Source organism: Coloeus monedula, assembly GCF_965178545.1.
Source record: "Coloeus monedula genome assembly, chromosome: 8".
Taxonomy (NCBI): Eukaryota; Metazoa; Chordata; class Aves; order Passeriformes; family Corvidae; genus Coloeus; species Coloeus monedula.
This window is the reverse complement of record NC_138788.1, coordinates 6,069,589-6,091,849: the sequence shown is the minus strand read 5'-3', so window position 1 is coordinate 6,091,849 and position 22,261 is coordinate 6,069,589. Positions and strand designations below refer to the sequence as shown.

General features: G+C 42.2%; 1 protein-coding gene across 3 annotated transcripts in view; it reads right to left on the bottom strand.

Moving 5' to 3' along the window:
• JMJD1C (jumonji domain containing 1C) overlaps positions 1 to 7,880 on the bottom strand; it is a 159,823-nt gene extending 151,943 nt beyond the window's left edge. For all 3 annotated transcript variants that reach the window (XM_082285946.1, XM_082285949.1, XM_082285947.1), the window contains exon 1: positions 7,726 to 7,880. In XM_082285946.1, the coding sequence (XP_082142072.1) occupies positions 7,726 to 7,866 (141 nt within the window). In that variant the 5' untranslated portion in view covers positions 7,867 to 7,880. The remainder of the gene's footprint in view (positions 1 to 7,725) is intronic.
• Positions 7,881 to 22,261: the final 14,381 nt, after the last annotated feature.

Below are 22,261 nucleotides of genomic sequence, written 5' to 3'. Positions count from 1 at the left end.
CAACACTCCTCCAAAATACAGCTTTTCCAGTCCCTCCTCCAGACATGCAGGACTGAAGAGAGTTGACTTGGACCACCTGGCAGTGACTCAGCAAGTGCTCTCTTTTTCACAGAGCAATCAAAATTCAGATTTCAAACCATCATTTGATTGAAGAGCCCTGTTCTCTTAGTGAAAAACTATAACCATGGTGACACAACCCAAACAGTAAGTCAGTGGTGTCTACTTGAGTTACCTGCAGTAAAGCCTCACTGCAATCATTTCAATATCTGCATCAGCCACAGTGCTGTTCAGAACACTCAAAAAGATCTTCACGTTGATGCAGAAGTATTATAGGCCACACTTTACTGAGTCATCAGAGGTTTATGCATTTTAACATAGAGATGCTTAGGTTTCCCTCAGAGCATTTAGTTTCACACCTATTCTTCCAAAACCTGCTTTTGTAAGTCAATCTTGCATCAGCAGACATCAAATGATCAAGTTATGCACTATTGCGAACATTTATTTCTTTATTCAGCTGAAAGAAGAAATTACTCATACTATGTGAATAAGTATCATTAATTCAACTGCAATATAGCTGAACACATCTACTAGTTACAGGGACTGCACACAACCCTCAAAAGTATTCAAGTCAGCTTTCAACTTCATTCAGGCCATGGTCCAGAGACATTTCTCCTGAGCACGGTTCTGCCTTAAGCTGCTCCTACCCTTGAACTGATCCCATACCACCTCCTCAGCCTCAGTACAACTGCTTGAAGTGCCATATGGTGAATGATCAGGAAACTGCTCAGGGTTAAAAAAAAATTAAGCCAGCAGTGCCACCAAGAGAAATGTCTGTGGAACCACAGTCTCCAAAACTTCTAAAAACGTTGCCACTGGAGGGTCAAACTAGATGCTTTGAATGCTCACCCTGCATCTTTCGTGCCCATGAAGCTCCAAACAGAGTACATGAATTAGCTCAAAGCCAGTTGCTGTATGTACATAAAAGTAACCTCCTCAGGAGCAAATCAAGTTGCTTCATTCCACTTAATTCTGAAACATAGCAACAGCTATTTCAAGTAAAATAATAGTATTTTAAAGAAAATTACTAGAAAGCAAAACACAGCAAAGTCCTTGAGGCTTCTCTGGATCCCCTGCTCTCATTCTTTCTTATAACATGAAAATTAGCAGTGCACAGATATAACATCAACTAACAATAGTAACTTACTGGAGGAATCAATATAGTGAAACAACATAGCATTAGTTTAGCTTAGAATTCTCCACCAGTGTCCAAGGACAAGCTGGTTAGAAGCAGAGCACGCCTCAGTCCCCACCTAGCAGTGTGAGGAGGGAAACCCTCCCTGCAGCAACATGGGATGTCAGTGCCCAGAGCACCACAGTGGGCAGTAACAGCACAGCACAGCGGTGTCTCTTCCGAGAAAAATGCTTGCTGCCAACTTCAGCTCAACTTCTCGGATGATGTGCAGCTACTTTTTTTCAGCAAAAGCAGAAGCAGTTTACCAAGTCCAACTGAAAGGGAAAGTCAAGCCTAATCCCAGCAGAGATTCAAGATCACTGATGGAACTAAGCATCTCTACAGTTCAGTGATGGTAGGATTAGAAGAAGGCTGAGTTGACTTTTTGGCCAAATTTCCCAAGTACCACTTTTAAAATTCATTCAATTTGACATTAAATAACAGTTCTGCTGTTCTCAAGCAGTTTTTGAGATCCTGGTACGTGCACAAGAAGAATGGCTTCTTATAAAATAGTTATTCATTCTTACAACTCTTTATGATGGCTATACCGTACTTTTTGAGACAGCTCCAAAGATTCACACAGAGTTCTAGAAAAAGAAAAATCTGAGGTAACCCAAATGTGGAATAATACAGTATTTATATGCACAACATATAAAAGGCAAAAGCAATTTTTAAAATTAATATTTGATATATCTTTCTAAGAACCTCCTGAAAGATTTAACTCTAGGGTAAAACCTTTCTTTTTCCATACTTTGTTCACTGTTGCTTACTCTGCAACTAGCCAGCAAATTAATTGAATTATTTGTCCCTAGCTCAGGACACCTGAACTCTCTTTGCAATCTTGACATTAAAACAAACTTTACTCAAAATCCTTCAATGCAAGTACATTTACTTATTGATCTACATCATACTCAGGTTTCTTTTAGTAAAAGAAGTAAGGAGGGAAGGGCAGAGCGTAAAGCACTGAATCCTTGCAGTCAATTTCATAGAAATACTCCTTGGTTTGATTTTTGTCAAATTACTGTGAAAGAGATACTCCTTCCTGAACTAACTCTGGAAGACAGATGAGGCAACATTCACAGGCACAGGTAAGCTCAACCTTACTAGAAACACAAAAGGAAATAGGAAGTTTTCTTTACTGCTTAGCCAAGATTGCCCAGCTGACATGCACCAAACTTACAAGACTCTTGTTGGCATCAATACTGATACAGAACAGCAGGAACAACTGAAAATTGTCTAAATCCCTACCGTGTTTTGAGCTTCTCCCCCTCCTTTCAAACCAGATTCAAAACACACATAAAACACATCCTACAACAACATTCAGAGGTGGCAGTGATGAGGTAACCTCTGGCATGTCTTTAGTGTCATCTCCAATAGCTGAAGTAAATAACGTGACAGGATCTTCACCAACAACTTGCTCTTCATCTTTAACCCAGATGCTAGTACAGAAACATACAGAATTTTTAAATTCCATTAACCACCAACAAGCTGTGCACAACTAGCTCAAAGCATATTTATTTGTTTACTTCTTACAATAATTTTACTGAAGATTTTTCTCCATCTTCCAGTTTATGTCAAAGTTAACAACTCAAGGCTGCAGAGCATGTACTTCTAAAATAAGGAATAAAAAAGGAAATTTCATTTTTAAACAGACCAGCTCAAATGTGTTCAAAAATTAACACATGCACTTTCACCTTATAACACTGTCTTAGCAAAAGGAGAACAGAGGACCACATGCAACAGACTGCACTAAAAATCAATATATGGCAGAAACCAAGTGTAACCTACAGAAGTGCAATTCTGTGCCTCTATGACAAAGCCAGATGGCATTCAGAAACTTTGGGAATGCAGAAGCAGGAAGATGAAAACAACTACAGTTTGTAAAAAGTTTAGGTAAGAGGAGCTCCACACAGTGAAGGAAAATTTAACTTCATCATTTGGTGAGAAACTAATCAGTGTATGGAGTACTCATCTAAAATATCTTTTATTTTCCAATTATCCGAAAGTATTTAAAATTATTTTCATGTTAACTGTAACACAGCAGTAGTAAGTTTCCATTACATTTTGTGAACTTCCATTTTACTGTTAAGTGGAGGTAAATTCAGTTAAAACAGACACACAATCTGCTGATACTCTCTTCAAATGGTTTTACAAGACTTACTGGATTTTTAACCATTCCGTGTTTGTAAATTACCAAATATGATACTAAAAAAACTACAATTCACCAAAAGTGTTAGTGTATTGTTTATACCACTATATCTTACTGACATTATCATAAATAAAAATGACACAGCTGCTCCAAACTATCATTAATATTTAGGCTTTTATGAAGAGTATCTAATGTGGTGATTTGTTGCCACAATATATTTCTCTATGCACAATTATTAAATGTTAGCCTGCCTATCATAATGCATTAAAGAATACCAACTCCATTTTTATGCTGTCTTCCAAACCAAGAGCATCATGGCAGAAAAATTCATGCATCAATAAACATCAACTTACAAATTACTGAGATTTTTTTTTATTAAGAGTTGCACACTGTATGTTTCAAAGTTTACTTCCATTTTCTCTTTCATCACTACGTCAAAGGTTTGCAGTTTGCAACCTGTGGCCCAGAAAGCAATTCTTATGGGATAGTAAAGACCAGGGAGATCATAGGGCATTGACTCCACCTCTTACCTCCTGGCCATTTCTTTATTTGCCCAGAGTTATCACTGTAATCAGAGCAGCTCACAGGCTTTTCCAGGCATTTAGAAGGAAGGAAAAATAGAGTTCCCAGTTTCCTCTAACAACACTTGGTGTGAAGCTGAAAATAGTTATGAATTCTCTCAATGGCTATGAAACACATACAGAAATACACACAGAAACACATATATTAAACTTCTGTCCTTGTTTTTATTTTTAAACAAATGCTTTGCATGCAACAGCAATGTCCAAAAAAGAAAGATCAAGAGGTCTAACTTATAAAGATGTGACTCAGACCATGAAAATCAGCAAGAAAACTCCTGGATTAGATTTTATACATTGCATACATTATACCTGTACGGCAGGTGTTTACAACATCTGTAAACACTACAGGATGACTAAGAAAGAGGCATGGCTTCCACACCCTGACACGCAGGGTCTCATGTAATGGCAAGAGCATTCATACTCCAGGAGACCAACAGCACTCAAAACCAGTTGTCCTCACCATATTCCCCACTACTGGGGAATTAACAGGAAAGCTGAGGAAGGCAAAATGGCTATAAAGCAGTGGGAGAAAAGACACTTTGATTGTGTTCTCTTTCTTTGTAAATAAATGCATTTAAAAAAAGATACTACATATCAGCTATATTGTAGTCATGAAAAGTATAAGGAAAGAGTCATTTAATATACTTTCATGGAGCAGGAGAGACCTAGCAGGAAGAAAATACTTTACAATTGAGTTCTTTCCTATATTTTCTTATCAAAACAATAATTTAAACTATGGAAATAATCATTAATTTAGCTATAAAAATACAATCATGAAAAAAATTTAGCAGCATACAAAACCTGGCCTCTTGATTTCCCTGCTCAAAGGTGCAGAGCAGCCAGTCGAGCCTTCAGGTCTGGAGTTCCTGATTTAATGAGTAGTTCTGTTTACGGCAGAACTAATGAAGCTCAGTTTCCTCCGGATTTGCTTCTACAAGCCCTGTGGCCACTTAACATTAATTACATCAGTTGCCTCTACGCTTGCCCATGTCTCCTTGAGCTCCTGCACCCCATAAAACTCCCCCTTTGCCCATATATTCCCATACTCACACACTGAGGCTTGCTCTCACACTTTTGTTAATATTCAGCTCTTTGTCATGCCCTTAAACCCACCTTCCCATTCCATCAGTTCCATCACCTGTCTCTGAATGGAGCTAAGAAAGAGGCAGCATATGCTGTAGCTGGTTTGAAACTGGGTGCATGCTGGCTGGCCAGCTGGAGATCGCCTCTTCACTTCCAGGAGAACACCAAATGCCATGACCTCCTTGCCTTTATGGTTTTTTTGGGGAGAGGGTTCTCGGATGTCAACTTTCACAGACTGGGGGAAAGCAGTCTTTCTCAAACCTCTCCCTGTTCTTAAACTGGTTGAAATTGACTGGGGAGTTCACACTTACTCAGGAAGAAAAGATACAAAGCCAGTGCAATTAGTACTTCCTTTCAAAGCCAGGATTAAAAGGTAACTCAGTTCTAGCCAGTTGCAAATCACATTGAAAATGCCCACTGCTGCCCTCCTCCTGTCCTGTGCTTCAGGGCAGCTTGTGCATTTCTCATTCATCCATCCCATTCTTGAGAGACCAGGAAAACACAAAATTGACAAAAAGTCAATTTCAACATTTTTATGCTGCACCCTGTGGGCAGCAATGAAACTGTCAACAAGAATTACCGCTTCACTCCAGTGACGGAGAGCAGAAGGCTCTGGAGCTATTCACAGGGAAGGCCACCTCAAAACAAAAGCCATGGAAGGATAAGAGCAGTAGTTACTCCAGCTAGGATAGCTCACATAGAACAGGGCTAACAGGAAAACGTCCTTGTCCTTTGCTGGGGGCAGGGGGAGATGATAATCACATTAGGAAATATCGACTAACAAGAAATTAACGTTAATTATAAATGCAGAAAGAGAGTCTAACCGACAGAAACTACCTGTTGCTAAAGGAAACCTTATCATTTTTTCCTCTATCCACTCCCTTCGTGATTTATACTTCTTTGTACTGAGGCGAGAGAACACGTAACACAAACCCCAAATACTGCATTTTAAAGGGGGCAATGATGTTCCCGTAGTTAAGTACTAGTGTTAGACTCCTTAGACCTAGAAAGTATTCTCAAAACCCTCCCAGGCTTCCAGCACTCGTAGGTGACTAGGAGTGTATCTACATAGCATAATGCAGTGCTGTGTAGCTAGCTTGAACACCAGAAGGAATATGGCCACGTTAGCACTGCACTGCACCCATGCTGAAGTGCAGCTGGAGCATCCATCCTGCTTCTCAGGTAGTCTGGATCTATCCAAATGGTACTTCACTACAATACATAAGCACACCCTTAGTCATCCTGCCTCAGAAACCAGCTGTAACATGACAGCTCTTCTTTAAATTACCAAAGAATAGTAACGAGAGAGCATCTGAAGAGAAAAACACTCAGACACCAAAGTCAGGAAGAGGAGCAAGTTTTTACAATAGGCAGCATGCATCTTTCATTTAACAGCACACACAGCCCCTGAAATGCCTTTCTCTCTTTCTGTCAGCTCTGCCCCTAGAGTTTACAAATTATGGCTCTGACTTGTAAATATTAGTAAATACCTCCTTAAACCTTACTCAGTGTTTCCATAATTGTATACAGATTCTAGAGACTATCCTGCAAGAAAAACATCCAAAATAGGTTATAAAAATAAAGCATTCTAGACGATTCTCACATATAGCCAAAGGTTGAAAACACAAGCCATTTCATGAAGAAGGGCATGAACAGAATGCTACTTGAATTATAGCTGGAGAATGGGGAAAAAATCCAGAACAATATGCCAAAAAAAAAACCCCAAGAAAACCAACCCAAAATATAGTAAAAAAGTAGCATCTGAAGTCTGCTCTCTCTTTCTGAAACAAAGCTTGAAGTGAACGAAAACAAGAGTTCTTAATTCTGTGATTCACACTTCTCGAAGTAAGCAATCGAGACACCAGGCAATTGTTTGCCTGATGAGTTTGTAAAAAAGGCAACATTCCCGATCCGTGTCGGGCTGTGAACGCCGCCCCCTTGCCAGCAGCAATATGGATTGCCCAGCGCAGTCCGGTGATTCCTTTTTTCAGCCTACGTAATGCCCATTTACATAGTCGTGATATTTTAAAATGTGCTTTCAGAAGCACTAAATAACATAAAAACATGGAAGGAGGTAACCACAGCGGTAACACAGCACTCCTGTGACTGCGGAATTCACGAACAAAATAACGACCAAGTCCGGGGAGCACAATAAAACTCCATTTTACAGATTATGCATTCAGAACACCAACCCAAGGAAATCCTGGCCGTGTTTCCCCCCCACAGCGAGAGTGTGTCTGAGCACAACAGAGCATATCCTGGCTCCTTCGCTAACCTCCACGCACATTCCTACACCCCTTAGGAAAACAGTGACAGCGGACATGAAAGGAAGGGAAACAATGACATTTTTTTAATAACAACGTTCACCAGCGTGTTGGACCCAGTCGGACAGTGCTACGCGGCGGCAGTTTCTGCATTCCCCCGGATCAGCAGCATTCTCCCCTGCTGCTCCAGGGGCAGCCCGATTGTCCCTCGGTGGCCAGGCCAGGCACCGGCCCTCTCTCACCGCGGCTGCACGGCCGGGGCACGGAGGGGCCGCAAACGCCGCGAGGAACCGCGCCTGGCGCCGGCCGCGACCCCCGGCTCCACGTCACCGTGCCCGGCCGGGCGCGGGGCTGTGTCACGCCGGGCCCGCCGCCCCCCGCCGCAGCCCCCGGCCCGGCCCGAGCCGCGGCTCTTACCGCCAGGTCGGGGCTGTGCGAGTCCCGCTGGGACACGGCGCGGATGACCCCGGCCCGCCAGCGCCCGCTCTCCGGCGGCTCCTCGCCGCCGAGGCACAGGAACCGCTTCCCCACCAGCTCCGGCCGCGTCTCCACCGCCATGGCCGCCGCCGCGCAGACACCGCACCAGCCGCCGAGCCCGCTGCTCTAGGGGCCGCGCATGGCGGGCGCGGGGCGGGGACGGGCGCGGGGCTCTCGGGCTCACAGCGGCGGGAGGGTCGGGACCCCTCGGCCGCGCCGCCGCCGCCACAGCCCGACACAAACACCGAGCGAGGGGCGGGGGCGGGCCGGGGGCGCGCGCTCCCTCCCTCACCGCCTCCCTCGCTCCCTCCCGCGCGCACCCGCCCGCCGCGCTGCGGCCCCGACCACTCCGCCCACGCAGCCCCACTGCCATGGAGACCGCCGCCGCGCGACGTCTCCCTCCGCCAGGCAGCGCGGGGCGAGCGGCTGTAGCGCGGCAAAGAGTCCGCGGCAGCTGGGGTGGCACCGGGACCCTGCGGGGGCTCGTCTCGTCGCCGCCTGCCCAGCCCCGGCCGGGGCAGCACGACCCTCACCTGCCGCCCCGGCGCCCCCCGAGAGCAGCCTCGCGGTGAACTGACACTGGCGGGGTACCCGCTCCCTGCCTCCGGTGCCACGGCGGGAGTTCGGGCACAGCCTCTCCGGGGTATTTTCCCTCGGTGGAAGAAGCGGCTGTTCGCCCTCCGCAGGCTCGCCCACACCCTACTTAAGGCGCACCACTCCGAGAACTCATTAATGTGTATCAATGTCTGAAGGCGGGGTACCAGGAACCAGACTCTTCCCGATGGCACCAAGCAATAGGACACGAAGCAACAGGCACGGTGTTGCAGTGATGCACTGGAAGTTCCACCAGAACAGGAGGAAGAACTTCTTCACCGTGCGAGTGACACCGGAACAGATTGTCCAGAGAGGGTGTGGAGTCTTCCTCGCTGGAGATACTCAAGAACTGTCTGGACACAACCCTGTGCCACGCCCTCTAGGACAACCCTGCTAAGCAGGGAGGTTGGACCAGATGTGCCCGTGGTGCTTTCGAGCCTGACCCATTCTGTGATTCTGTGAGAGCCCAGGCTGGCAAGGGTATCCCAAGAGCCAGGCACCAGCACACTGATGTCCCAGCCCACCAGGGTTTAGGAGAGCCAGGAGCAGATCTGCCATCTGCAGCACCTTCCCCCCCAAAGTCAGTTTGTTGGGGAGTTCAACAAAGACACCCATCCAATCCATCCACCTTTCCCTACTGCAAAGACTACAGAACTCCCTGGGAATGTAATGTCAGTTTAGTCCCTCAGAGGCTTTTAGAGACAGAATACTTCAGACCTAGAAGACAGTATTGAATTCTGCTGAATGCCAGCAAACAGGATATCTAAGAAGTCACCTCAGAGACTCACAAGGGCTTCGACTGGGAGCTTGGGCTGTAACACCCAAGGAAGCCATGCAGCCACGTTCTGTAGCAGTAGCTATCGGTTTGTTGTTCTTTCCGTGGATCCCGTAATCATGCTGTAGCAATGCCATGTTTGCATTTTAAGAGTTTTTCCTCCATGTTATCTGGAGGTGTAGCTTTCCTGAACTTCTGCCTGCCTTTACCGATATGCTTGCCCTCAAGAGAGCAGGTTAATGATCTCTCATCTAGCACTAAAAGCAAATTTGAATAGTGCATTTTTGAAAAATAGGTTATGAGGCAAAAGCCATAAATCAAGAGTGCCAACTTCCCACATTCCTGTATATTTTAGTGGAACAAATAACTGTAAGAGAAGTTAATTAACAGAAAACAAACAAAAAAAGAAATCAATTCATCTTTCACCATGACAAGTTTGTTCACAGGATTAGAATAACTCACAAGGCATCACATTTATACCAGAACCTATAGATGGCCTGGCATCCCAGGCTGTAATGCATGGAGGTGTGCTCTTTAGAAGCTGCAGAAGCAACCATAGTGCATTTGAGCTAAATGAGATCTTCATTCACATTCCAAGGTAATTCTACAACCAACAAGAGAGTACTGCAGTCTTGCAGAAGGAACAAAAATTATGTAAGTACAAGGCAGTTATTAATAAAGGCTATACAGAAAAGTTACAAAACCGACTAAATAAATATTAATCATATCAAACTTCTTGTATTCATTCCCTCTTGTTTAATCAAAGAGGTACTATTGAGATACTTGAATTTGAGATACTATTGAACTCTACAATTAAGTAAATTACATTAATGTGCAACAATACCCAAAAAAAGCCAATTCACATGATTCTAATAGACGGAACTTGTGAATTTATCACAGAATACCAAACTATTAAGAATCAAGTATTTTTAATTCGTTCCAAAAATTTGTTATCAAGGCACTGACACTAGAATTATGTTTTAGTATAGATTAGAATTCACTAAAGGCTATTGTTCAATGCTGAACCATTTTATAGATATTAATCACCTGAAAGTATCAGTAAGATCAAGTAACATCAACATTTAGGTGTCAATTCCCATGGTTAGCTGTCAGTTCCCAGATGCCAAGTGAGATGGGCAGGACTTTGCCCTGCTCCCCACGACCCCACTGAGCTGGACCAGTAGGAGACAGCTCAAGGGAGAGCCTTGACACATCGCAGGGCAGCTTCACTCCCCAGTAACACACATCCCAGCTCTTCCCTCTTTCACTTACTCATCTTGGAGCAGCTTTTGTTACCCATAGGTGCTTTAGAAGGTCAAAATCACTATGTTCGGGTGGATCAGCATACACGACCCACAGTTGCTGAACATTTTCCACCTTCAGCAACTTCTTTTCTTTGCCTCTATTCACTTACCCATTTCTTCTTTGCTGATTCCTTCTCTCCTTGTTTCTCTGTGAAATGGTAGAAATTGGGAGAGCACTAAATGCTCAGGATGTGGATGAGTCAACTCAGAATCTCTATTTTCAACAGAACAAAATCATAGGGCTGTAGCCCAAGGCCTGAAAATAGTTTAGACACTAACTTTTTAAACAGTCTGTGCCATATCACACTCCAGTAGGATTTCTTCCTTTTTCAGAAGCCTTTGCAGGCATCAAACCAATACATTAATTCCTCTTTCAAAGGAACACCTCCCTTATTTCTTTGATAAATATTAAGGAATATTTGAACTGAAAATTCAAAGCACCAAAATTCACAGGATTGAAAGGATTAGGGATGGTATGAACTGGTGCATCTTCTGAAGAAAATGGCATAAGGAGCCTCTTCTTGTAGATTACTCTGAAAAGACGAGAGGAATCATCCTCTTGGAGCTCAGGAGCAACACTCAGAGCCAAATGCCCATAGGCAACAACAAAATAGAGCTGACACCTCCAGGCTGGAGAAGTCCAGAAAAAAATAAAGCAAAACAGCTCTAGGCTAAGCCCCAGGGAAGGAGAGCTTCTCTTAGGAAACTGACTATGGACAAATCCCCTCTTACTCACTGAAAGTATACACATTGGTTAGGTGCAAAATCAAGATATTTTCTGAGAGCTTTTTCTGACTTCCCAATTGAAATGCAGTACAACCTGTACTGGTAGTAATTGCACCTTCTCCATACAGATAAATGCCACATTTAGAAATTATTATTTCCATTTTACAGGAAGGAAAATTGAGAGAGAAAGGCAAAATGACTTGTCACTGTCAAAACTCTTAAGCAGAATTAATACTGAACTAATTCTTCCTAAAATATGTGCTATATACCTCTAGACATATCTTACCTTTCCTTGGGAGGTAGCAAGCATCGCTTTCCTCTGAATTCACAGTTCCTCGGAAATTTGGGTAGTCACATTTAATGTTTTCTAGTGTTCGCATCAGAAAATTAAGAATCTACATTTAACAGGTTGGTTTAGAAAATTCATAACTTTAAAATTCATAGCCAGGAGAAAATGATTTTTTCCTCAAACATCATTTATTTCTGCTACAAAGCCAACTTTCGGTTTCCAGTTGTCTTATCTTCTACAGAGTCCAAGATGTTTTCTTAACGCACCGTCCTTGAAAGCATAATTATTTGAGTGGTGAGGCAGTCCTTAAACACTGAATGGGACATACATCAGTGGGAAAGTATGGTTATTTAGAGACAGCTCTTTAACGTAGATGCAAAGTCTGCATTAAACACCTGGAGGTGCAAAGGTGCACGAGAGTAAAAGTTGTGGTTGGTGGCATTACCTCCCTAGCTCTACCACTAACGTCCTGTGTGGTAATTCACTGCATCTCCGACCCTCTGCAGCCACTCTCCATTTGGGTCTGTCAACCGACCACTCCTAATATTTTCCTGTGTCTTGGCTTTCTCACTTGTAAAACGGCTGCAGATTTACTGCTGTATTTGCAGGTGAATACAGCACCCCACTGTGTCCAGGTTGATACCTTGAAGATGATTCCTCAAGACTTCTTTGATACCATCCTGGCTGTTGCTACAGCACACAAAGGAGGAAGCTTACTGCATTTGCAAATCACTCCAATCATATCTGCACAAGAAAACATTGTGGTTCACAGGGTGCCACTCCATCAATGCTGACAACAGCAAGGAGCACTACAGAGCCTCCATGTGATGTTTCACAGTCAATTTACAGCCTAGAACAGATGAATACAGCACATTCCAATTCCAACATTTCTTTCTGTTCCAGCTAATAAGATAGCACCAAAAAAATGGCTGAACAAATTGAATTAATAAAGCCTTCAATACATCCTCTTCCTCAAAGGTTTGCTGACATCTTAAGATATTAACATATCCCTATACAACCCCTAACCCCTGCTTCCTGCCACCCTTAACCACTGCCTTACACTTAAGTCAGCAAACAGAATTCTTGGGTACCCCACATCTGTTTTAAATATACGGTCTGCCAGCTCAGCCCAATGAAGCTGCAGAGGTGGGTTCTGCCGAGCCCTGGAGCTGCTGAGACGTGCTCACCCCTTGACCCTGCCCTGGGGTTGGCCACCTCCCTCCATCTGGGGATGAGACTACCTTCAACAGCTGCCACTGTTTTCTGCACTAAGTGTTTAAGAGCAGCCTGAGGGCAAAGCATCATTAGACCAGCACTAGACCTTGGTGCCAAACAATCCCTCCCACTCCTGATGAGTTTACACCCTGTAGAGGTAAAATGCAGAGGCTGGGGGAATAGAGATAACAAGGCTCTCAGTCTCCACCTTTCCTTGAATACCTACAGGCTTAATTCCTCAGGTGAAACTGCAGACCCTGCTTTGGCCTGATCAGATAATGTCTCCATCTAAAACAACTTCTTTGAATTTGTTTGGAGGAAAACGCTCTCAGTTTCTTCAAGGCACAGATGGAATATGCCATTTCTACTGCTCACTCAACGCAGGTGCAAGCCTTAAGAGCAAGGGTGATGCACAGCTACAGTGGTGTAACACTTTTGTGGCCATTCTAGTAATGCTAGATCTCCATTCAAGTTTTTTCCCTGCCTTTCATCTTGCTGCTGCTCCCAGCTTGAGGCTTGGTACTTCTCACGAATTAGATTGAGCTTTAGGCATATCTGTCAGCCCCTAACAGCTCTCCCACAACATACACTGTAATGCCCAGAAGACAGCACGAGAACTGAGAATGAATTCTTGCTTAGTTGAGGGGATCTTCCTACGCAGCAAGACTCTAGAAGAGATCGAGCCTACTCAGAGCCTGAGTAGCCTCAGCAGTGCTGATGGTGCTCCTGAAAGGGCCTACCTTACCTTGGGCTGCTCCCAGCAACAATGCTCCTTTCTCCTGTTAATCACTCACACATAAAACCTGAAACCAATCACCCTTAAAATGAATGAATCACTTTCCCAAGAACCTTTACTTCTAGTGGTGCTTCTTCCCCAGTCATACCTAAGCTGTATAAAGGCCAGTCAGTTAGAGATTTTGGAAGATCATTAACTAGAAAGATAGCTTGGTGTATGGAAATGTAGGCTTCTCTCACATAGGCTCCTGGAGCACCAGGTTTGTGGATTATCTAATGTGTGAGTATTTTTACTTAATGTTAAGTGCTCGGCTGTTGCTAACTCTGTGTTTTTACAATTAGGGGCTTTTGAAGGTTAGCAGATGGGTAACAGTAAAAAGGAAATCCCTGAAAACACAAACAGCCGTGTGAAGACAGTTACTGCTTCTATGTCAGACTTCTATCTCAGTTTTAAGGTGTACTAAAGTTTCCCAGAATATTGTAGAGGAATTTCTTTCTGTGTTGGATGAAAGGTGTTTAAGTAGATCATTTTCTGAGTAGCTATTGTTACTGATAAAAAAAGCAGAATATTTTCAACAGTGAAATAAACTTGCAGATCTTCTTTGAATTAACTGGGAGGCGGGTTGAGCTCTTATCTTCGCTGGAGATCACTAGTATATTATGTCATAAAGATAAAAACAGGGAGAATGTACAACTATATCTGGCTAGATATAGTTGTCCATTCTGCCTCCTGAGTTGTTGAAGGTTCTTGTGGTACCCCACACATAGCACATTGAAGTACTTGGAACAGAAGTTTTATAATCTGATTAATACTCTGTACATAAATTTCTTAGTGTTTATTTTGAAACTTCTTATGTATCTTTTAAAAAAACTAGTATAAAGACCTATACTGGTGCTGCAGTGCAGAAAACTTCCTCTCTTCTGAACCTCCAGCTTCTCTATGATTTGTGTCAGGGTGGTGCCCCCTCCAGAAGCAGGGGCTTTTATTAACAGCAGCTTTGGACTGAAATGACTTGGACACTGGTATTGCTTATCCTGACATAACTAAAACAGGTGATGGTTATGGTAAGGAAATGGTTTACAATGCTGCTCTACAATATGCACAATAAAAAACAAATGGGAGGCTTTGGGGTTTAGGAAAGGTCCAAAGCTGAGGTAAGAAACAGCTGGTTTTGGCTACCATTAAATTGTGCAGTAGATGGGGAGCAAGACCATGTTATTTATGCTTGTCTGGGGAAGAAAAAATAATAACAGAAAGATGGTTTGGCCTTTCTGAAAGTGAGGTAGAAAGAAAAACTCTTAATAGCTTAGAAAAAAAAATTAGTTACCTTTTCTGTTTGAAATTTCTGTAACATCCTTTCTTAGCCTCACTTATTACTCTGCTTTCCAAATTCCTTTGCCTTTTCTTAATGCAACTGTAGTATTTCCCTATATCTTTATCTCACCAAGTATAATTGTTTGCCAGTTTTGTCTAAAACAGTAACAGTGCTTATCACATGTGGTAAGCACTCTTTAACAAACTTGTCTGATGAATATTTTTGTGTGATGCTAGTTCTTCTTTCTTCTGCCAGCAGATTGTCTGCCAATTGGCTTAAAACTGATACACAGGTTTCTTTCCTGTATTCCAGCTGCCTGTCTTGTTCAGTTTCTGTATCAGGAAAGGCTAACAAACTAGTGTTAATTGTGTTCTGCAGTTCAGTAATAGCTATTATTTAACAATATTTATCCCTTTGGTAAGGGTTAGGTCTTAACATTTCATAGTGTTGTCTGGCACAGGGTATAAACAAATTATGTTACTGATTCTGTGCTGATCAAGCAGTGGTACTTTTGTGTTTTTCTTGGCACTCTTATCCCAATTAAAACTATCACAAATTTTCTACTCAGCCAGTAACTTCTTTGATTAATTTACCATTCTCATTAGAAGTGTTCCAGGGTCTGTCTGTTACATTTGTTCAGACTACATTCAAAATCGGCCCTAGAAAGGGAATTGATTTAAGTCTGCCATTACTGCAAGAACTGTAGTGAAACATTACATCTTATAATAACAATCTGAAAAGGCACAGACTTACATAAGCATAGAGATGAGAAGGGACTTGCTTGTCTTCTTGGATTTACGAGCAGTAGATTGTTTGGCTGTGTCATTTAATTGAATGAAAAGGTTGTCTTGGAGTCATGAACTAGTTGAGGCTGGAAGGAGCCTCTGGAGATTGTCTAGTCTGACCCCTCCCCACTCGGAGCTGGGCTACCTACAGCAGGCTGCTCAGGGCCAGGTCCAGCCAAGTTTTAAATATCTCTTCAAGGCTGGAGACTTGAGTCTCTCTGGGCAATCTATCACAGTGGAAAAAGTATTTTCCTAAGTTCAAATGGAATTTCCTGTATTTTAGCTTGTGCTCGTTGCCTCTTGTCCTTTCCCTGGGCACCACTGCGAAAAGGTTGCTCCTCTGTTTTGTCTTCGATCAAAGATTCTGGCAGCCACTGCTTATACTTATTTGTATAAATAACACCCTGATTAGTATCAAGTCTGTATTACACATTCGTTTTTGATTTTGTGGCATCAAAGGAATCCAATTCTCTGTCCTCCATCTCCCTGAGTTATCTTCCATGGATTCCCATGCCAGAAGTGGTGGGATCTGCTTCCTGCATTTGTATCCTTGCTGTTGCTCCTGTGGTGCCTACTGGAAAAGGTAGAAGCAGAAATTGGTTGTTCTTGCCTAGCTGGCTGAAGTTCAGCCAGCAGAAAACTCTTTTGTCTTCAGTAAATAAGCTCTGAATGCAGGCACCAGGTATTCTAGTATACAAACCAGGGAGATGTTTCTCTCACTGAGGCAAGTCCTAACTACAGGTAAAACTTGGAAAAGCATGAACTCTGCAGCTGAAGCACCACTGACAGTGAACATGACTGTATTAGGAAAAACAATTTTGGAAAGGATTAGTGGGGAAAGGTGCTTAGTCCTCAGTTGTTATGGTATCTGCATTGCTGTTGTTCTCGGTGTAACTAATGCTCAATCACGTTTTGTATCATTATTTTCCTGTTGCACATGACTTTTGAACCTGAGGTTTCTACTCAGAGAAATTAGTATTTTCAGATTTTTATGTATACAGGGACTTATCTGGTCCTGTCCCATACTATTTTGTAGGATGATATACAGGAATCTGAAGGAACAATCTGCTTTAGCATGTACAGATTTCTAATATGAAAAAACACTCATAATACAAGACCTGCTGAAGAAATTCTAGCAAGGTGTGTGCCAGTGGTTCCATGCACTATGAACACACTGTACAGGTCTGCAGAAGGCCTGCCTCCTTTCGGTGAGTGGTCTGAAGATGGACTTGCTCTTGCTGTTGAGTTCTAAACCAAGAGCCTACTGGGTCCCAGCAGGAGTACTGTGCTACCCTTTCAATGCTTAGATACTGATCCTGCTTTCAGATTAGACCAAAATACTTGTTAGCGTAAATATTAGAACTAGCTTAAGTGAGGCAAAACTAACAGTAACTATTATTATGTTCTTACTATTAAGAATCAGTAGTGAAAGATAAATCATCTTATCTCTGTCCTCTATTTCCCCCCTCCCCTCCACTTTTAGTCAAAATGATGTTCCCAGAACTTTGTTTTGGTATTACTAAATTGCAGCTGTAGCTACCTGTGAATATTCATTATTTGACCATATCTTAATAAGATGACCCCAAATTACAAAACATCAAGTTGCAATTGTAATTGTAATGAGGGAGTATAGTATGCAGAATGTTCCCCAGCATGGTCTGGTCTGTGTTTTAAAGTACTGCACTAACCTGGACTTCAGAAAAGGCCATCAAACTATGTCTGATAGCTTTGTAATCCCAGTGGTTATTTACCTGAAGCAGACATGACTGCACACAGCTTTATTTGACATGATTCAGAAAGGTCAAGGTCCAAGGCAGGTGGTGAGCCAGCCTGTGTGGCTGGGCTGGGGAGAGATGTTCCCTTTCCAGGAGGAGGCCTTAAATTACTCTTATTAAATCTGTAATTTGTGTCTCTCATACGCCCAAATGTAATGCAAATCCACTGTCTTTCTTGTTTCCAATTAATGTGAGCAGAAGGATGAGATGGAAGTTCAAGGAAATGGTTGCAATAAGCACCACCTCAGAGCCTTGTGTTGACTCCCATTTCCTTACGTCACAAACTCTTTGAGCCCTCTAAGTTACAACTGAGCAATTTAACACTTGTTTCATGTTGCTTAAGTCAACTTTCTTTAGACAAAAAAAAGGGGTCTGAAAGCACGTGCTTGATAACTGCTGAGCCAAGTGAAGACTGAGATAACTGATTTAAGAGAAATTTAGTGGTGCTCACAGTTGTGATGCAACTCATCTACAAGGAAATAAAGTGAGGGAAGGTATTCATGTCTTCCTTCTAGCATTTGCATAAGCTATAAGACTTGTTCCATGCTATGGATGGTGAAACTTGAGTCCTTGTTTTATGCCTATGAACCCAGTGGGTCAACCACAAACATTAAAGCTACTCAAAACCATAAAGGTGACTTTATTTTTTAATTCAGCTGATCAACAATCGGTGCTGAATTGAGGAGTATCCATCATTTGTCTAATTTGTGGTCCTAAATACTCCAGAGATCAGCTGCTGAGGTTCCTGAGTTTTAGGTTGCGCTTTAATTTTTTCTGTTTTTTTTTTTTTTTTTTTTTTAATTCAGGTTTAATGTATCTTGATGGATTAATTTCCAAAATGTGTGAGAGAGGATGAAAAAAGAGTATGTGGAAGAATTGTGTCCTTACATGAATATTGTGTGAAAGGAAGCCAAAACAAACCAGCTACTGATTCTCATTTTTGACTTTCTGGACAGTGATTTTTGTGTAAGTTTTGATGCCTAACAGTTATTTCTCGCAAATTCTGGGAGACAAAGGATATGCAAAAGCGGTAAAGCTCTGTGGGAAGAAGTTCTGATTTGTCTAGACAGAGCTTCCTTGACATAAAGTGGATGATTGTTTCCTAGCCTCCTGCAGGCTACCAGCTCAGAGCAGCTACAGACACAGTGTATTTATGCCTGTTAAACCAGAAGTTCTGCCTATTGTTTTTCCTGCCTTCACCACTTTCCACTGCTATAGTCCAGCTATGCTATACCAGGCTATTAAACATTCAGCATCCAGAATGTCTAGACAGGCTGAAAGACTGTCTGTGCTCCTTTTCTCAGAGTCAATTTTCCTAAGAACTAAAGGCTATTTGGAAAGCAAAGGTGGCAAAGTTTTGAGTATGAGAGACGCTTCTTCAGGATGCCTTCTGAGTGAGCAGTAATACATGCATTTCTAGCAGTGCACAAAATTCCTGTGCAAACCTCCTGCTGCTCCCCGGAGAGGTTTCAAACCTTTGACAATTATTGCTAATGTATTAAACAGCTCGCACTTTTATTCTAAGCATACCAGACCACATAGAAATGTATCCTATTAGCTGGCAATATTCTACTCAAATAACAGAGGAAAAAACTAAAGGGTGACTTCCTTGACAGAGGACGGGAAAGATCTTTTTGAGGCAGAAACAAATGGTTTCTGTGTAGGGCCCTATGGACCACGAGAGACATTTTGCTGTGTATATCTGCTGGTTTTGGCAATGTTGAGCAAGAAAGCAAACAGAAGTGTCAACTTCTTTTTTTTTTTTTTTTTCTAGGTAATCTTTATTTTCTTCAGTGCTGACTTGAGTCACTCAGTATAGCAAGAAGCAAGTACTGGTTTGCTGCAGGGTGGAAATGAATGTTTCCTCTAGAAGCTTTGCAAATTGGAAGCTAGATACAATATAAGGCCTGTTGATCCACTGTACACTCTGTATGGTTGTGATATATATCATAGAAACACTATGCTTTGATTTTGCACCTCAGGACAAGCCTTGGGAGGCTTTGTCAGAGGTGGGAAGGAAGGGAGGGCAGTCAGCTGGTGCAGCAGGAGTTGTCCTTGTTGTGCTTGCAGGAGTGAGGAGGTGCTCCTATCCAGCCATGCCTTTGGGGTCCATCCCACTTCCCCTTTGCCTGAAGAATCCTGGGAAACCTTGTGCTAACTCTCTTAACTTCTAGCAAGAGAGAACAGCATCCTTATGGAAGTGCTTAAGAAGCTGGGCTCTTCAAAAGGAAAGTAATTTTTCCTGTGCTAGGTGACCTCTCCAAGAACAGACACCAACAAAGCATTCAGACTGGTAGCCAGGAGTTTGAGAAGCAGCATGCAAGGAAGATGCCTGGATTAAAGAGAACAAACAACAGAATATGAGCACCCAAGAACATTTCGTTTTCTCTATTAACAAGACCAAAAGTAGGTGGCAGATTTATGTTATGGCACTCGAACAGAAAGTTTGTAAAGTTAAGAGTAATCTGGTTACAAAGTTCAGTGTATGAATATGCTGGACAAATTTGGGATTAGAGGTAGAAATCTACCATAAAGCATTTAGGGACTAAAAAAAGAAAATAAAGAAATGTGCAGTTTAATTTCTCAAGAGATTGAAAGGTGACTTATGCATGCATAAATCCTTGCGGAGAGATAATGAGCGTGAAACACCTCTTTAATCTATCACTTAAAGCATACCAGGAACCTAAACTGGAAACTAAAGGCAAATTCAAATTTTAAAAGCGTGGGCCTAGTTTCCTAGAGGGAAAAACAATTTACTGATGAAAATGAAAATAAAAATCGATGTTCTGATGCCTTCGAATCAATATTCTTTGTCAGCAGCACTGCTTCTAGAAAACAAAGGTTATCTGACTCAACACTTGAATTAATGATTCTGTGTCTTGGGTTTAATTTCGATAAAATGATTTGATACTACCTTCCAGTTTTAAAATCCAGAGAGACCTTTTCCTAAATTCAGGGGAGAATGCAGAGAGAGGACAATTCTTGGGAGGAAAGGAACCCAAATAATGAGAAGACAGAAACCATTGCTACAAGGGAAAATCAAATCAGGATATTGTTTAATGAAACAGCTTCCTTAAATGCATTTGTTGGTCAGCAGTTTTGACTAGACCAGTCTTGGAATGAGAAAGAAAGGTATAGTGGGGTCAGCTGGCTAAAGGCTAACTTGGGGTTGTACATAGGAATTGCTATGCTGGTTCACAGCAGCGGTTCCCCTGAGTATCTCTCCCAGCCAATCGCGCTGTGCTGCCCTGAGGGGGTGGGAAAGGAGAAAAGGGAAACCTGATAGCCCAGTGTCCTTTGCTGGCAGAGTTTTGAGTTGCTGGATAACGTACGATGTAGTCCTTCAGCTCTTGGTGCTGATTATGCTCCTCTCAAGCTCTGTGTATGGGTTTGGGCTTTGCATTTCAAGACAGCTGGGTGTTAGAAAAGGAATCAAAAAGACTAGAAAATATCCCATAAGGAATTCTTTATTCAAAGGAAGATGGAATACCTTAAGTACTGGTTTTGGTTTTTTGAAGTTGCTGCAAAGGAAATTAACACTTTTCCTTCCATACTTGGGGGAAACAGGGTAAAAACTCCTGAATACTCCTTTACTCAGGTTAACTTTGATACCAGGAGAAGCTTCCCAGTAGGATAATGAAGGACTAGTATACATAGTCAAGAAAAGGTGTGTAATCCCTGTTGAAAGGCTTCAGGAACAGGTAGGACAAGACATCTGTGCAAATGACATAGGGTGATCCTGGTTTGTTATACAGCAGATAAACTAGGTGTCTGTTTCTAAGATATATTTTTTCCATCTCTTTTGGGCTGGTGGCAATGTTGAACAAGCACTGTTTAGCTGGAGACTATGACATTCTGCAAATCGATATTATGCTGAACAACATTGTAATTGTTGCCAAAGAATGTATATCTCCTCTTTATTTTAAGTAAAATCTACCAGCCGGTTCAAAAGGCAAACATTGTTCCCTGATAAAATGCAGCTGGTGTGCACATGAGCTTACTCAGCAGACTATAAAATAACATAAGCTTTCCATAGGGATCAGAAACATCAAAAGCAGAAAGTGCATTTAAAAAAAATCTCCAACAGATTGGTATAATTATTAAATGTGATGCATCACAAGTAGTGATGGAATATAGCTGAGATGATACTACCCAGACAGGAAGGAATAATATGGTCTGCCTCTCTGTATACAGATTTCAAATCCCAGAGAGTGGATCATCAGATGCCAGAGTATGCATAGCCCATAATTTAAAATGGGTTTGTTCTCATGAGGGAGGTGTATATTTACTGAAACATTCAGCTGCAGCTTTTGAACAAGCTAACAGCTTTAATGCCACTCTACTTGGGAACATGGGAGAAATAACTATACAAATCTGTCTACTGGACTTCCCTACTTGGATGTACTTGTATCTACAGAGTAATGTTTGAAGGTCCACATGTAATACATGTCAGACCTCTCTGTCTATAGCTTATCAACACAGAAGCAGGGAAGTGACAAGTACAGCAGAGCAGCTTTGTGAGAGCCTCTTGGGCTGGAAATGAGCTCCTCTGTTGCCTCAGCTTGCCCTTGTGGGGGCTGCATTTTATATACTTTCAACTCCAAATGGAAGCAATAAGGTAGGATGGACATACAACTGCTGCCAGGAGAAAGTCTCAGATGGAGCTGTTCTGAACTTTCCCCTTCCTCTTTAGATCACATTTCCCTTAAGAAAAAAAATCCTAATGGGTGCTTTAATGTTTCTGGTAAGAAGGAACTGGAGGCACTTAACCCATTGCAACCCATTAAAAATTGATAAAACCAATCAGCAGTTGCATGAGAAACCTTTCCACAGCATGGTGAATTTTCTTTAAAATAGTAAATAGAGTACCCTTTTAATATTTGTACTTATAAGATTAGTTGGATTCTGTCTAAATTGACTGCTGCAGTCAAAACAGGCTGGTGCTGGAGTGATGGAAATGCT